Source organism: Durio zibethinus, chromosome 21, assembly GCF_047325235.1.
Source record: "Durio zibethinus cultivar Kanyao isolate XHJ-2024 chromosome 21, ASM4732523v1, whole genome shotgun sequence".
Taxonomy (NCBI): Eukaryota; Viridiplantae; Streptophyta; class Magnoliopsida; order Malvales; family Malvaceae; genus Durio; species Durio zibethinus.
The window spans coordinates 1,617,419-1,633,568 of NC_143182.1; the positions used below are offsets into that span (position 1 = coordinate 1,617,419).

Here is a 16,150-nt window from a genome sequence, read left to right on the forward strand (position 1 = left end):
GCCCGCCACTACACTAAATTAACGAATACCCAAAGGGCAAAGAGCTTCCTTAATTAGAGGGCAAGAGTACTATATCCTTTATTTGGAATACACGAGCAAGGAAGATGGAATCAAAAAGTGCTTATTCATTTGCTGATTTGCTCGCACTTTTGGGCTATAGATAATGGATTTGTCTCTGTTGCCTCTTAACTCTTTTATAATAATCTAACAAATCCCCAGTTGTTGATAAAAGAAATAAAACTTCTCTGTTATATCTCAATACACTCTGCATTAAACTTCTATGTTATATCTCAATACAATTAATACACAAATCAAACTCGAAAATTATTCCCCCGAATCTATAAAAATAAAAAACCAAAAAGAAATGAACTGAGGTTTGAGACATCTAACACTTCCCCTTATGTAATACGTAGTCCATCATTAGTTCTTCCTATATTCTCTCCATCAGCATAGTGCTATATTATTATATGGTACTAGTATTTACTCAAGGCGGACGAGCTAGCGGGCTATTTCTTGGTTTTTAGGAGTGATTTTGGGGATTAGAGAACTTCTTCTGTAGCTGAGCCAACAGGGTTCGGTTCTCCTGTTGAAGGAGAAGAGCTTTCTTCCTCAGCCTCTCATTCTCTTCTATGATGCTTTGGTTCTCCATGTATAGTTTCAAGTTCCTCATTTGCATATCTGTTTTAATATTGCTGACTGCCATCTTCTTTGTGCCCGCTCCCTTCCTTGACCTTCTCCACCTGTTGCATTTTTTTTTTAAGTAGTAAATACTAGTAATAACATTCTTGTTAGAGATAACATAGAGGAAACAAAGAAAAAGACAGAAATATGAAGAAATCCTAACCTGTTGAGTCTTCGAACACGAATGTTATGTCGATTGGAAGAACGTTTTCGACAGAAAGAATGGATTGGAATCGACTCTGAAGAGTAAATGCACATGTTTAAGATTGAGAGGACAAAAAAGGGCTTGTTTTACACAGGGAAAAACCTGAGAAAAAAAGAGAGGGTTGGGACCTGGCAGAGATTATTGGGTTATCTTGCGTGCTCCAACAAAGGAGAGAAACCAGGTGTTATATAGCTGGGATATCGTATTTGTATCTGAAAATGAGAAAGAGAAAGAAAGAAAGAAAGAGATAGAGAGAGAAAAAGAAAGAGGCTTTTCATAGTAATGATGGCACAAGGAGTCATGATTACGAAGGGGCAGCAATAGATGGAAGAATGCAGAGAGAAGATGGAAGAAGAAAAGGGCTTTTCTCTTCTCTTTTCTGTGGCCTTTTATTTTTATTACAAGTACTATTATTTTTTTTTTATCTGATTGAGCGTCTAAAAGACTTAAGCCAAAGGGGTTGGCTGGCTTTTGCACACAGAAAAGGACTATTCCCTCTCCATCTTCATTCACCTTTTTGAAGTTTAGAACTTTCCCATTCGGTTTCTTAACAGTTTGGGGTCCTTCCCTGTTACCATACACTCCCAAATTTCGAAACAGTTTATTTATCTATTTATTTATTTGTATTTGTGATGGGCTGTAATCAAAGAAATTGGGTAACAAGCAGTTGATGTTATCATTGCTGTAGAAAATTAACCTGGGTTGAATTTCAAACTTGACATGCTCTCCTTGTTTCATGACTCGCTCCGGGGTTCATATTAATAACAGCAATAAAGTTGTATGCCAATACTATAGCTAATTAATTAGTTCTATCTAATTGTCAAACTTTTAATCCTAGATTGTTGACACAAGTTATGGACACAAGTTTAGCAATCTGATCTTAATCAAACGGTCTAAAGCTTCTCACCTCTGATAATTACAAGAGAAGAAAAATTACAAGTTTAAAGATTGAAACTACAAAATTAATAATTAAGAACTAAACTAAAGCAATTACTTTTTTTTTATAGTCAAATATCATATAATTTATTAATAAAATATTAAAATTTTAATTTTAATGATCAAAATTTAGATCATGATAATCTCAAATATATATAAAAAAAAATTAAAGCAAAAAAAAAAAAAAGAAACAGAAGAAAAGCTTGAAAAAATGTAGTCTTTGGGATAGATTTGATTTAACTCTCTTTCATATGAATGGTGGATTATTTGACCAGTAGTATCACCACCAAGGAGTCAAAATAGAAGGGCTAGGGCCTAGGGGTCTTCCAATCATAATAACTAAGGGGGCCAACAAATCGTAATGGATCCCTTAAGTACAAGCTGGATAATTAATAACTAAAATTTTACATTTTTAATTACTAAGTTTGTTAGGAATGCCTTTTGACGGGCGAGCAGCTAAAGGCCAAACTGTTGGATAATCACAAAATAAAACACTAAACGTGGGCATAACTTCACTGGAGAATTAAAATTCTTATGGTCAAAAAAAAAAAAAAAAGAAATTAAAGTTTTGGACTTTGGACTTTGGTGAAAAGCAGACAACCCTGCCACAATCTTTCTTTCCTTTACTTTTTAATTGGTTTGGTTAGCCTTTAAGAAATCCTTTACGTCTTGGACTCGCCAAAGTTCAAAACAAATGTAAATCCACTTGCTTTACCCTTATTATGCTTAATCATTTAATTTTTTGTATTAATGTGAAAACATTTGTCAACAACACAAATGTTTTATTAATGTGCTGATGAATTGATTAGCCATGCTTTTGTCTACGCGTTTCTGCATGTCATTTAATTAATTAAAATTAAAATTAATTTTATTATTATAGTAAGAAGTAAGGTGGAGAATCGGAAGGAAAGGGAAGGCACATGGAAATTCACGTGAAAATCACGTGGGGACATACAAAAAGTTGGGTCCATTAGAAGAAGAATCCAAAAGAGAATGAGTGGGGATAATTGAAAGGAAGAGAGAAAGGGCAGAAGCCAGAGGGGATGGGTAATGGGTGAGAATTGAGAGGAGAAGAGGGAGAGTAGTCAATGTGGTTAGGTTCTTCTTTTTGTCCCTTTTTTCTTTCATGTAATTGAGTACCAAAACCATGCTCATTTATTTGGAAAATGAACCCCCCACCCCCACTCTCCCATTTGGACTCATCTCCCTATTTCTTCTTCTTCTTCATCATCATCAAGCATTGGCATCATGGTGAGATAAATGGGGTGGCGCTTCGTTTGGTCCAATTGCACCTCACCCACTTCTTCACTCCCATGGTGTGCGTCTCCTTCAAATGGTGAATTGGGCACTTTGGGCTTCGTCAGCCCACAATTGAGTGGGGACTTAAATCAAGCTCCATCCATCACAAGTCTTTAGATATTTTAACTTAAAAGAACAACAAATTTGCGTTTCATGAAGCAAGGATCAAGGCATAAATTTGGTGGGTACTGTCAATAACTTTCGTGATATGTCAAGAAGTGTAACAAATAAAAAGGAAAAAAAGTTGCTGGTTTTGTCAATAGACTCAATACACATCCAAATGAAATGGGTATTGGCAAATAGAAATAGAAAACCCTCATCATGTTGTTTTGAATATAGATGTTTTAGGAAATTGATGGGGACTAAGACCACTACACTACACTTAGCCTAGCCTTTCACTCATTTCTTGTATTACTACAACAAAGTACTCAAACACTACTATATGGAATGGTATGAAGTAGTCAACAACGAAATGAACCTCCCCTTTTTCATTTCAAAACGATCTAATTATCATATTTTTTGGATTTTTTTTGTTGGTATCTTTTGAATTGAGAATATGAGTGAATGTACATAGAAGTTGCGTTCTATACGAGAGCAACGTTTTGGATGATGGGTTCACATACACCATAGATAATGACAATTGATGAGCGGTGGAGCAGCTCTTACCATGTGGTCCAAATCACCATGTCCATACTATCTAAATTTCAAATTACAAATCCATGAACATCTTGACTCTTCATTATTAAATGCATTTTTTTTATCATCATGACACCTAAAAATATTGCACGAATAAATATGCACATTGTTGAATCAATTTATAGTAAGTAAGCTTTACAAGGGATTTATGATGGTGGTTGAGTTAAAAAAAGAGAGTGATTTGAACTTAATTTTATGTCAACTAATTCAAAATTTTTTCTTTTTTCATTTTTTTTCCACGAACTCTCTCTTTACGCAATTAGAACTGGCCCAAGATCTTTTTTGAACAGGATCAGAGTCTGACGCTAAAGCCTTGCAGTAAACCCAACAACCAGGCCATGGGCCTCTGGCTCGTGAAAATCACTCCGTCTACTGTTATGGAAGTTATGTTTTGTTTGATTAAAAAAGTGATCCTAGGCTACAGGTTGGTAAACTCATCGTTGTCTCTGACTTTCGAGGTCCAAATCACCGGAAGAGATGGAAACAGCTTGAATCCAGCCAACTTTGACTTTTGCATTCCCTCATCCCTCTTATCCTCGTTCTCTTATTCCCACAAATGAAAGGGCTTAGGAAAAAAAGGCCGGCCAATTCTTGAGCTACCAATCACTGTTTTAGAAACCGGATTAGATCGGATGGTTTAAGTGGCTTCTTAAACGTAATAATTTCTGCCCATCTTTTCTCCCATCATCCCATGTGACTGTGTGGAGTCATAGAAAAAACTAAAATGTGAACAGTATTCGCAGAAATTCCGCATGAGATCAAGAATTTGAATGCTGCTTCCACTGAGTAATGCTACACAAAATACTCGAACCATGCATAACTATTAGATCTTTACTTGTTAGGAATTGGGTTGAGCCATATTCGCACCCGATATACATCTTTACTTGCAATGTGTTAAATAATGTCAAGGTTGTCCTGTGAGGAAGGGCCCTATGTACATCAAAACGAACTGGAAACCGAAGGAGATGAAAATGAAGAAATTGAAAGAGATAAGGATCAAATCTAATATACCATATATAGAGCTTACCTCCATACCAAATACATGATGAAAGATGAACCTTTAAGATGACCAAGATTTACATCTATATAGGCATGCCTGTTACCCAACGGAATCTTCACCGGTAGTTTCATGATCCTCGTCCATTACATCATTATGCTTTTGATCCTCATCAGCCTGGAGGCTACCCACTGTCTCTGCATCTGATACTGATCCACTCTTAGCAGCTATTTTGTTATTATCATCTTCATCGCTGTCAGCACAATCCTCGGTATCCGAGTCAGAAGTAAAACTCTGGTTTTTCCCCTCTTGATCAAAAGCATCAGCAGTAGCTCCCCTAAATTGCTCCTTTAAATCAGGAGCCACAATTGCAATCATTTCACTCAATGCTTGTCGTTCATCCTTACGTCTGGAAACAGCAGCCTCAGAAGATGGTGTACTTTGACTCTCAGCTACCAGACCACTAGAATCATGCAGAGCCATGGCACGATCCTCATTATTGTCTCCGCTCTTAGGTGATTCATTTTCTCCATGAACAGAGGGATTAGTACTATAAGCCCAACTCCCAAAAACTTCGGAAGCTAAAAGGTCTTCTGTCCTTATTGTGCCTCCAGCTTCTGTGTCTTCCATGGATTTTTGAGTCTCAAGAGGTTTATTTAATTGAGATTGCATAGCAGTATCTGGGTAAGTTGTTTGAATCCGTTCATCGCTTTCAAGTGCATTAGTTTCATAATCAAACTGCATTGTATCTCCATCTAAAGTTCCACCCCTGTTCAAATCAATATTCCGTTCAACCTCGTTTCCTAAGCTTTCAGTTTCAAGAACACGCTCTGTTCCAATGGTATCTCCTTCCAGAAAAGGTGCTGTACCAACACCATCAATGTCAGAGCCAAAGCCACCTTTAACAAAACGATCAGCACTGGTAAATTCTGCCTCCTGTGTGTTTTCACCAACTTCTTGACTTCTCATGCCACAGTCATGCTTTTCAGTAACACTGGCCTCATCACTAGAAATATTAACCCTCTGAGCTGACGCAGTGGATCCTCCTTTTGTGGTACTGTTCCCATGATAGCTAGTAGTAGCCTTTTCTCTAACTATGGTTCCATTTGCATTCCTCATTTGTACATTTAGGTCAATATCAATAGAGGTATTCTCATAATTTTCCTCATCTTCCAAAGTTCTTTGCATTGCCTTCAGTTGCTCCTGTTGCTTTGCAAACAGTACAGAGATTTCCTCAGTTGTGGAATAAAATGCCCGTAGCTGTGTTTCTCTGCAGAGGAACCACATAAATATCAGCATGCCAATCCAGAAACCCAAAAGATGTATGAAACAGCATTGATGTTAACACCGGAGGCCACAATATACAAAAGGATAGAACCTTGATCAGCAAAATGCTTACACGAGTAGTGCAACTAAAGATTAAACAATAGCTATTATCACAAGTCATACCGAAGCATAATTCTTTCCCTAGCACCTTTAAGCCTCCTTCTCTCATAATCAAGATCCCGCATTGCAGCATTTATTTCAAGCTCAAGAGCAGAAACTTTAGCCCATGCTTCTTCTCGGGCTGCCTGCTACCAACAGCAAAGGAAACCTCAGCTTAACAATAGAGTAACTTTGTAAAGATGACAACGGAAAGGTCTGTGTACCCAGATTGATTTATTTATTTAGTTGATAAAGGTGTATCTAGATGAATTTAAACAAATCAAATGTAGTTTGTTCAGATAAATAATATTCATAACATGCAACATCCATTTTCCTCTTTCTGCCTTCAAATGCTGCAGGCACAATCCAGCTTGACATGCAGACTGAAAGTGATAGCAAGTTATCAACAAAAGTAATAAATAATCTCAATCTTGTACAGCACAGAGAATGTGCAGAAAGTTCATATCAAACAATATAACATCATAATTAAGTAAAAAGAAAATAATATAAATTTATACCTTTTCAGTCTCAAGCTCTTTCCTCAATCGTTTCATTTCATGTTCAAGTTCTTCCACTTTCTGCTCAAAGAAACATTAAATGTCAGATTCTGAATCTGTTCGCATATGCTTGTCTATAAAAGCAGGCACAAAAAAACATGTTTACTCTTCTTGCATTTGCTGAGGCCCGTTGTTTTTCAGAAACCTGAGTTTCTAGTTGGCGAACTTTATTATCGGAGTTGACCAATTTCTGCCTAGTGTCTTCCTGCAGTATAAGATGCAATCCTTTCAGAATTCAGATGAAGTCCTAATATAATGTGTTTAAACTTCAAAATCAGATGGCAATGCAGACAATACCAGCTTGGACACTAGACCTTCCACTTGTGAGGAGCTCTTTCCCAGTGCTTCCTAAGAATGGAGATGCACAACATTTAATTTCTCAGTTCTTTTCAAATAACTATACATGAAGGAAATCCAAGCAAGCACAAGAAGAAATCATTCTGACCTCAAGCTTATTAATTAATTCTTGTTGCTCTTTTTCTCGTTTTAAAGCAACATCCGATAGTCTTTGCAGTTCCTCTTGAGCCTCTGACTGAGCTCTTTGCACTGCTGCTTTTAAATCAACAGCAGCCTTTTCTCGTTCTTCTCGTCTCTGATCTCGCTCTTCATCTAACTGAGCCTTGAGTTCAGCTATAGATGCCTTCTGACTAAAAGTATGAAAATGGACCATTATATCTTCTCTTCTATTTGGTGCCATGAAATGCCGAAAAGTAATAAAGCCAACAGGAACTTATTTCTAACCTCTTCATTCTTTCATTTGCTTCAGTACTCGACTGCATGGAAGCACCAAGTCTTTCATTAAGGTCTTCTATAGCATGCTTTTGTTCAGCCGATATCCTATTGACCTCTACAAGCTCCTTATGTTTAACATCTAGCAAAAATTTCAATTCTTTGAGTTGATCAAGGTATGAATTTGCAACTGATTCTTTTACCTCTTTGATTGCCTGCAGAAACAGATAAGAATATATCTAAATCACCAAGGATCACAAAGCAATAAAAGTAATTCGTCAAAAGCACACAAAAATGACTTACAATTCAAATTCAATCAATGGCATAAAATCAGAAAGAGGTCCAAGAAATATCATTAACACCTCATTGGCCATTGCACATTCATTTTCTATCTTTACAAAAGGTCATGGCCATCTGAACTAGTTACAGTAGATTGATTGCCAGTAATGATTATATATAAATACGATATATTTTCATGTTGAAAGTAGGTACAACCACAATTAGTTATAACTGCATGAAATCAAAGTTAAATGCTGCATCAATTGAATTTATGCCATTAACAGAAACCACATTATCCAGTAACATAGATACTCAGCTGAACCAACTCAAGAAACCCTAACATAGACATAAATCAAAGAGAAAAGATAGGTCATAATCCATTATAAGAGCATACATTTTCATGATGCTCAATGGTTGCACGGTTCTCATATCGTAATGTATCTATTGTAAGCACTTGATCTTCTAATTGCTTCCTCAATTCCTGCATACATCAGTTCTCAGGATTATTTATTGTGAGACAGAACTTAATGGTGGGGCAATCAATAGACTCATGAATCCGAAATAGGATACCCTGTTTGACCGCTGAAGACTCCGAAAATCATCAAGAGATATAGGACCCTCAGGAGCACCAATGCCAATACCTTTTTGTCTCTTGTTTTCAGAAGCAAGCTCATCTGCACAATATGGGATGAACAGTAAAACATTTGAAGTTTATAAGGGGCAACTGTTTCACATAGTAGTGGCTAAGTAAATCATTGCTTGATAAGAAAGGACCAGAATCTAGACGAAGAAAATGAGTCTAACAGCTAGCCACTAATATTGTTATGGACATCATTAGTTCTGTAGATTTGAACATACACATCTAGTATTTAGCAGATTTAAAAGTGTAATAACACCAATGTTCAGGTAATGAAACCTGCTGATTGTTTTGTTATTGTTAGGAAATTTAAAGATAGTCACTGCATTTATTCCATGGTGAAATATATATCAATTTAATGGAAATTTTAACAGAAAGCAAGGTGGAAATAAAAAAAAAAAGAAAAGTCTGAACAGAAATGGCATGAAAGTTTAGTACATATACCTGCTTTTCTTTTTGCACATGCATCATCTGCAGCATGAGCAGACCTAAGAACTTCTCGATATACAAATGCAAATGCAAGTTCTGTAACCAAGATGGTAGTTACTTTATAAGGCATTCAAAACCTCAAACCTCATTTGAAATGAAAGAAACAAAGAATAATTGGATGCTGTTATTTGAATTAAAAGAAAAAGGTCAAGAATGATAGGTATTAGTATTACCATGTTGTGGAGGAGCAGAAAATGAAATGATGTCTCCATGTTGGATTTTCATTTCAGGACTATTCTTTCTCAACCTCTCCCAATTAAGATACGTCCCATTTGTGCTACAAAGACGCATACCGTAATCAGAATTTAGAAATACTGAAAACCCAACAAAAGAAATCACAAACAGCACACTAACCTCATATCTTTCAAGAAAACAGATGCGTAACAGTTAGACGACTGCTGCCTATCTTCATTGGTGACTCTCTTCCTATATATTTTGCAATGTTTCGCGCTAACTGAATTTGATTCAATTCGAAAACTCGTATCCTCTACTAATCGGCCAATGCAGTGCTCAACTGCAGTCAAAAGCATATTCATACCCTGGAAAAATGATCTTCTCATCAGCCATTCACTTACATTGTTTATTACAATTTTCAGTCTAATCTTTTCTTTCCTTCTTTTTTTTCCCTAAATCCTTAAGCAATTTTAGCAAATCTTTTCTTTCATTGGTGACTCTCTTCCTATATATTTTTGCAGTGTTTCGCGCTAACTGAATTTGATTCAGTTCGAAAACTCGCATCCTCTACTAATCGGCCAATGCAGTGCTCATCTGCAGTCAAAAGCACATTCATACCCTGGAAAAATGATCTTCTCATCAGCCTTTCACTTACGTTGTATATTACAATTTTCAGTCTAATCTTTTCTTTCTTTCTTTTCTTTTCCTAATTCCTTAAGCAATTTTAGCAAATCTTCATCTCGGTTTAATCAGTTAGACAATTCAAGCCCAAAAAGAATTTCAAACGACGACTTATCATATGATGCAAATAAAAGGTTGGAAATTTACTGACAAAAAAAGGAATATTTACTGCCAAAATAAAAATAGAAGAGAAAAAAGAGAGAAAGGGTTTAGGGTTTAAAAAGAGGGAAACCTGATGTCGTCTGCGGGAATTGTTAGAGATAGCGGTGAGAACGCCCCAAACGTTGGGATCGTAGGTTGGGAGAGGCTGAGAGGAGATGTTGGCGGCGACTGAGACTATGAACTGTTTGGGACTCAACGGCACATTTGAAGGCGGGGAGGTATCGTTTTGCTTGAGCTGCGAAGACGCCGGTTGGGACACATTCTCTTTGGGGTTTGGACTGGGCTTTGAAGAAAATGGAGTCTCTGGTTTTTCTTCTTCGCTGGGGTCCATTGATGAGAGTAGAGTGCGTGAGTAAGCAAAGTCAATAGAACCAAAAATGGCGGGGATTTTGAAGCCCTAATAGCCTTTTTTGATAACTCGGGCTAGTAGTTTGTTGCGTTGGAGAGAAGCTTCTTGGAAGAGTCTGATTTTTGTTTTTGTTACGAGTTCTCCTGACCGTTTGATTAGATCAGCGGAAAGCGACTCTTCGCCGTATCAACGAATCGGGCCCACCAATAATATCTCCACCATCATCAGATTACCAGTGTCATTATCTCTTCGTTATTTTCGGAAAAAAATAAAGCGTTGAGAAAAATTAAGAAGTGAGAAGAAGAAATATCCATGACCGTCACAAGTTTAAAGGTCCACCGCATCCTAAAATGGCTTAAAGTGTAACCTTCGATTGTTACAAATTCTGATTAATCTAATTGCTACTATACATAATCATGCAGCCGAGGTTACCGATTACAAACCCTTTTCTCTATATCAAATATTTTCCTTAATATTCTTGCGAATTACTTGAATCCTACAATCATCCATTGTCTTGACAAATTGGACTTCACTAGACTGCAGCTCAACACAATTGAGAAGGCCAGACTAGACAGCTAGTGGATTAGCATGTATTGTCACACGATTGAGCCTTATCTCTGCAAGAGTGTCGATCACCTGCTCCTGTTTGAGTCTGCATCAATAAAATGCCACTTAAAACCTAGAAAACTACTGAATAAATAAACAATTGCAACTGAAATAGATTTTCAGCAAACACATTTAAAATATTGTGTAATTTGAACTTTTTTTTGTGAGAATGATGGTGAAAGAGAAGAATTGGTTTCTTAAAAAACTATTAACTTAAAAGAGTCATGTTGAATGCCTTTCTTTGTGGTATTTCAGCACTTTCAAAAAATCTAGATTTTCCCTACCTTTTGAGGTCTCAAAATCCTATTTGTGAATATAAGGTAATTCGGCATGAGCTAAATACAATTGCGAAGCAATGGATATAAGAGGCCAAACATAAGACCGAGGTTAATTACACTGAGTAGCCTGGAAATATCAACACAGGAAGCCAAGTGGACAAAGAAAAAGAGTTGTGTGAAAAACTAAATCCTAACAAGAGTAATTGGTCAGAAGGCTACAAAAATTGTCCACAAGACATTCTAAATCAAAGAGAATCAAGCAGGTAATACTCGCGCAACATAACTTTTCCATGAGATCCAGAACTTCAAAACCATGGATCACGTTGCCAAACACAGTGTATAATCCATTGAGATAGGGCTGCTTTGCATAAGTTATGAAGAATTGGCTCCCATTAGTGTTAGGACCACTATTAGCCATTGACAATATACCCCTTGTAAAATTAGTGTTAAGACGACAACTTTTTGTCAAAATTAGTATGTTCACATGTATACTATATCATAACACAGGAGGTTCACAACCAATGAGCTACTCAATGAATGGAACGTGGGAAAAGAAGATACTATCTTGTAACAGAAAATTGAGAGTAAGCTTTGTCGATGCTTGAAAATGACAGAAATCTAAAGAGTTTGAAAAGCATAATCATACCAAAACATTTGGGGCAGCTAGGCCAAGATATGTTGTTACATTGGTTTCAAGAAAAGCTAGAGGAAGGGTGCAAGGGCAATAGAAACCAAAATTTCAAACTCGGATAATGTGACCTATAAACAAAGCACAACCTAGAACAGTTAGGCTCCATTTAGTAAGACTTAAGACATGGACGTCAAGAATTATGGAAGAGTATAAGCTTGCCAACTTGAAAAAAAGAAAGAAAGAAAACCCACCAACCTTCTCAATCAGCAGGCCAACATGCATGGTGACAAGTTGACATGAAAGAATAATTTTCTTCTCCTCCCCTCACCCAACGCCCCTAACTCCTGAAGGGTAAAATTTGGGTGACTAAATTTGTTGAAAACACATTAAGAGATTGCATTAGCTAAAGTTCATGATTTAAAAGTTTATTTACATTAGCCATTAGCTTAACAGACCTTAAGGGATTCTCGAATCTCATCATTGAACTTCTTGGCCCATATGCTAGTTCCCCCTTTGCCTGTTCCTGTTGGGTCTTAAAACCTTTAATATTCCTGCGAAATATAGTCCCATCATAATAACCACTAGCACCGGGTGCCAAAAAGTTCTGCATCCAAATCAAAGATTACTATTATTAACAACAAGTGATTTAAAAATCATAGCAAAAGCAGTTCATTAAAACAATTTCATAGGAGAAGTTTATAAATTATGAAAACCATAAGTCTATGTATAGCACTACTAAACCAAAACATAATTATATAAAAATAATGCAGTAAAAGGAAGAAAAAAAGTCTCTTCACTGAAATAACAGCAAAATACAACACAATCATAATCTCCAACCCGCATAGAATTTGTCTTCAATTTCCCAGCTTTAGGGCTAAAGAAGTTAATTTGCAAACTTGGCTTTAGGGCACCATTTGTTACTATTCCGTTAAGCCAAACTCTAGTCATAATCTAGATTTTATCATCTCCTCACTTTCTTTCTGAACATCTTAAGCAGCAGAAGCTTCGGCCAGAGCAATTTTTTTTTCTTTCAGATAAATGAAATTAAACAACTGAAAAGAAAAAAAAAAGAGGGGGGGGGGGGGAATTTTTGGTTTTTGGGAACCCCGTCACAGAAGATCTCGCACTTGATGTCACCAAGATTTGTATGCAAAGTAACAACTACAATACCCGGGGAAGCAGCGATTAATTAGTACCGTTTTGTTCATGTTCCATAAAATTACTAAACAAAAATCACCATATCTTTCTGGCACGAACAGGCTCAGAAGTCAGAATCGCAAAGTAGATGAGTTTCTTGGCTTGAGCAAGTGTCTGGTTTCTGGTAATTGATGGGGTGAGTGATTTAAGCTTCGAATTCGTGCGATTTCGAGATCCGAATATTCATTTTTATGATGTTTCAGATCAGTTTCAGTGACAAGTGGTATCAAAATCAGCCTTAAACTGTTTGATCCACGTCAAGCATTTCAAGAGAAGTAGGCATGATGGTTAGTCTCCGTGATGAGGGCGTCACGCCTCATCACGAGGTTGGGTGCGAAAAAATGTGACGGACCTAAGGAAGAGTCCTAAATCCCACATCGAACATAATAGGAAGGTTATTGGGATATAAAAAGGTTCACACCATTTTCGTCTTGTGAAACGCCTTTTGTAAGATAAAATCATAAAACTAAGAGGATCAGAGTGAACGATAGTGAATACACAAATCCCAAAATCACGCAAGTTCGGAGCTTAAATTTCGACGAATTAAGAACTTTCTTCTTCAGACTTCAGATCTGGCCTCATGGAGGTTCAGGGTTCGTGGGCCTAGAGGCTTGAGCATCACCATGGTTTCGAAGATCTTTCTGGACTGCCGTTCAGACCTGCGCTGGCCCTTATATAAGGACATGCAATGTTGGTGCAACCTTCAATGCAGATATTGGGTCAGTGGCCAGGTCAGCTGGACCCTATGTTGGATTCAGAACCGCTACGAGTCTACGGGCCACGGCCTACTATTATTTTCTGTAAAAAAAAAAAAAAAAAAGCTATAGTACTACATTTATTCTACCGACTATTACTGGCGGGAAATGTTACGGTTCTAACAAACCTTTGAAGTACCTACAAATAGTATGAAATTAGATTTAGCTCTCCTTCCTATATTTGGTCAAATTCTGAATTTGTATATACATTTTCATAAGCCCAACAGGAAAATTTTAATTCTTAATTGTATGAATGTACAATATGTAAAAGTTCGAATCCGTTATTAGGCTCAGATTCATTTACTTTTATTCAAAAAAAAAAATAGTTCAATTAAGTTTTTTATTGAAGAAAAGTTTTACTTTCTGTTTGATGAAATTTTTACTTACAGCTAATAAGATTTGGCTAACGTTAATTTTGGCAGCCAGTTTCAACTTTCAACTAACCACAAAAAACTCACAGAATTCATGGCCGAATATCTCGCACAAAACCGTTTCTAGCTTTATGTTCCCTAAAAGTGCCGAACATAAACCCTCTCTCCCGACCGTAATTTCTTCATAATTCTATATATATAAACGATCAAAGTTATTATTATTATTTAATCTTTTTTAAAGGTGATAAAGATTACAATATTATTATTATTATTATTATTATGAATTTAAGACATCAACTACGCTGGTCATGAAGCTAGACGTTCAATGGAAGTTAATAACGTAGCGTATGCGAGAATAAAAGAAGAAGAAGAAAATTCATGCAATTCTGGAATTGAATTGCCGTTACAGGAAGAATCCGTTCCTCAAAGCCCTAGCAATGGCGAATCATGGAAAAGGCTGCTGAAGCTGATCGCCATTTGCGTCTCTTTGGCAATTCTGGCAATACCTACAATCAAATGGATTGGACCCTTTGCATTGAGAAAGGTAACTGATCTTGCATTTATTAACATTGTCTTAATCCAAATCTATGTTCCATGTTCATACGCATACGTCATTGCAATTATGTGTCTGTGTTGGCAAGAACCACGTATTGTTTGATCATCAGATTTCATGGTTAAATGATTTCTTTTGTTGTGCCGTAGGTTGTTGTCCCCCTAATAAAATGGGAGGCACAGGCATTTAACAGTTTCGAGCGCGTAATTGTAATCTTTGCTTCATTATCTCTATTCCCAGTCGTATGTTTGCCATCCACACCTTCAATATGGGTGGCAGGGATGGCTTTCGGCTACGGAAATGGATTTCTACTAGTTATGGCTGGGGTAGCTGTCGGTGTATCATTACCATATTTTATTGGTTCTATCTTTCACACCAAAATCCAAGTGAGTTTTTTAACTTTTGTTTCGATTTCCACTTCTTAATTCAATTTACTGCAGATTGTTTGTTTATATGTTGTTTCTACTTTATTTAACATAGGGGCTGTTAGAGAAACATCCAAAGCATGCTTCTATATTGAGACTAGCAGGAGAAGGAAACTGGCTTCATCAATTCCAAGCTGTTACCTTGATTAGAATCACACCGTTACCCTATGTTATATATAACTACGCTGTTGTGGCTACCAATGTCAATTACTGTCCTTACTTGTTGGGGACATTGGTGGGGATGGTCCCTGAAGTTTTTGTTGCACTCTACAGGTTCGATCCTCCTATGTTTCTTGTTTGTAAAACGAGTAGTATAAATTAGAACTTGGTGTAAAACAGCTCTGTAACTTGAATTTAGTTCTGTTTTGCAGTGGGATTTTGATACGATCCTTTGCAGAGGCAACACAAGATAAGAAAACCCTTTCTACGAGACAGATGATATTCAACGTTGTGGGGTTTTGTGCATCTTTGACGGCTACAATTTTCATTGGCATTCACATCAAGAGGCGACTTGATCCGCAACATGAGGAAGAGTTAATATCAGAGTAGTTTCTTTTTGTGCAAGTTGGAGCTTGAAGAAGCTTGATGATTAGGAAACCAAATTCAGGAGGTTAGAGCTTCAAATCTTATTCAAGTTCCATTCCTTGAGGGACATTCCTCTACAAAGGCTCTTCATTCATCTCAAGGATGGCATATTTCACTGGTTTTAGGCCCTGCGGAGAAGCTATAGTAATGAACGGCAATGGAGTGTTTGATACGGATCAGAGATCTTATGCAAGTAAATGAAGGAAGAAAAGGATTTAATGAAGACAACTAACGGACCTTCGATCCTTCCTAGATCTTAAGGTCAAAAGCAAAGAGAACTCTATTGCTTTGACAAACAAATATAAAATCACAACAAATACTTCCTAGTTTTGTCATTGTTATTAGGATTATTGTCGAACACAACTTAGCAAAACGAAGCCATGATGATCATTTTGTTTTCTACACGTTTTCATCTCAGCAAACGAGTAAATTTGATTATTAAAAGGATATTTT

The 16,150-nt window shown here is 36.7% G+C and overlaps 3 protein-coding genes and 1 pseudogene across 11 annotated transcripts; 1 reads left to right on the forward strand and 3 right to left on the reverse strand.

The window, feature by feature from the left end:
* Nucleotides 1–241: 241 nt before the first annotated feature.
* LOC111305911 (protein LITTLE ZIPPER 2-like) lies at nucleotides 242–1,282 on the reverse strand. Of its 2 annotated transcripts, none has more exons than XM_022903779.2 (2): nucleotides 845–1,282; nucleotides 242–770 (listed from the first exon to the last, which is right to left on the reverse strand). In XM_022903779.2, exons 1-2 carry the CDS (start codon nucleotides 937–939, stop codon nucleotides 521–523), a joined length of 345 nt encoding a protein of 114 aa, XP_022759514.1. In that variant the 5' UTR covers nucleotides 940–1,282; the 3' UTR covers nucleotides 242–520. The 2 variants fall into 2 exon arrangements, with proteins under 2 accessions (XP_022759514.1, XP_022759515.1); XM_022903780.2 differs by having other exon boundaries at nucleotides 242–740; nucleotides 845–1,261.
* Nucleotides 1,283–4,619: 3,337 nt separating this feature from the next.
* LOC111304637 (SMAD/FHA domain-containing protein) lies at nucleotides 4,620–10,388 on the reverse strand. Of its 8 annotated transcripts, none has more exons than XM_022901383.2 (13): nucleotides 10,018–10,388; nucleotides 9,285–9,469; nucleotides 9,104–9,207; nucleotides 8,886–8,966; nucleotides 8,375–8,478; nucleotides 8,199–8,285; nucleotides 7,538–7,740; nucleotides 7,242–7,443; nucleotides 7,094–7,144; nucleotides 6,912–7,001; nucleotides 6,758–6,817; nucleotides 6,264–6,385; nucleotides 4,620–6,084 (listed from the first exon to the last, which is right to left on the reverse strand). In XM_022901383.2, the coding sequence occupies exons 1-13, from the start codon at nucleotides 10,276–10,278 to the stop codon at nucleotides 4,917–4,919; spliced, it is 2,718 nt and encodes a 905-aa protein (XP_022757118.2). In that variant the 5' UTR covers nucleotides 10,279–10,388; the 3' UTR covers nucleotides 4,620–4,916. The 8 variants fall into 8 exon arrangements, with proteins under 8 accessions (XP_022757118.2, XP_022757116.2, XP_022757115.2 ...); XM_022901381.2 differs by having other exon boundaries at nucleotides 6,264–6,388; XM_022901380.2 differs by having other exon boundaries at nucleotides 6,903–7,001.
* Nucleotides 10,389–10,487: 99 nt separating this feature from the next.
* On the reverse strand, nucleotides 10,488–13,590 carry LOC111304638 (peptidyl-prolyl cis-trans isomerase CYP18-1-like; annotated as a pseudogene).
* A 106-nt stretch (nucleotides 13,591–13,696) lies between these two features.
* On the forward strand, nucleotides 13,697–15,813 carry LOC111306358 (uncharacterized). The gene is made up of 5 exons (XM_022904250.2): nucleotides 13,697–13,808; nucleotides 14,425–14,678; nucleotides 14,837–15,073; nucleotides 15,168–15,385; nucleotides 15,484–15,813. The coding sequence occupies exons 1-5, from the start codon at nucleotides 13,697–13,699 to the stop codon at nucleotides 15,659–15,661; spliced, it is 999 nt and encodes a 332-aa protein (XP_022759985.2). The 3' UTR covers nucleotides 15,662–15,813.
* Nucleotides 15,814–16,150: the final 337 nt, after the last annotated feature.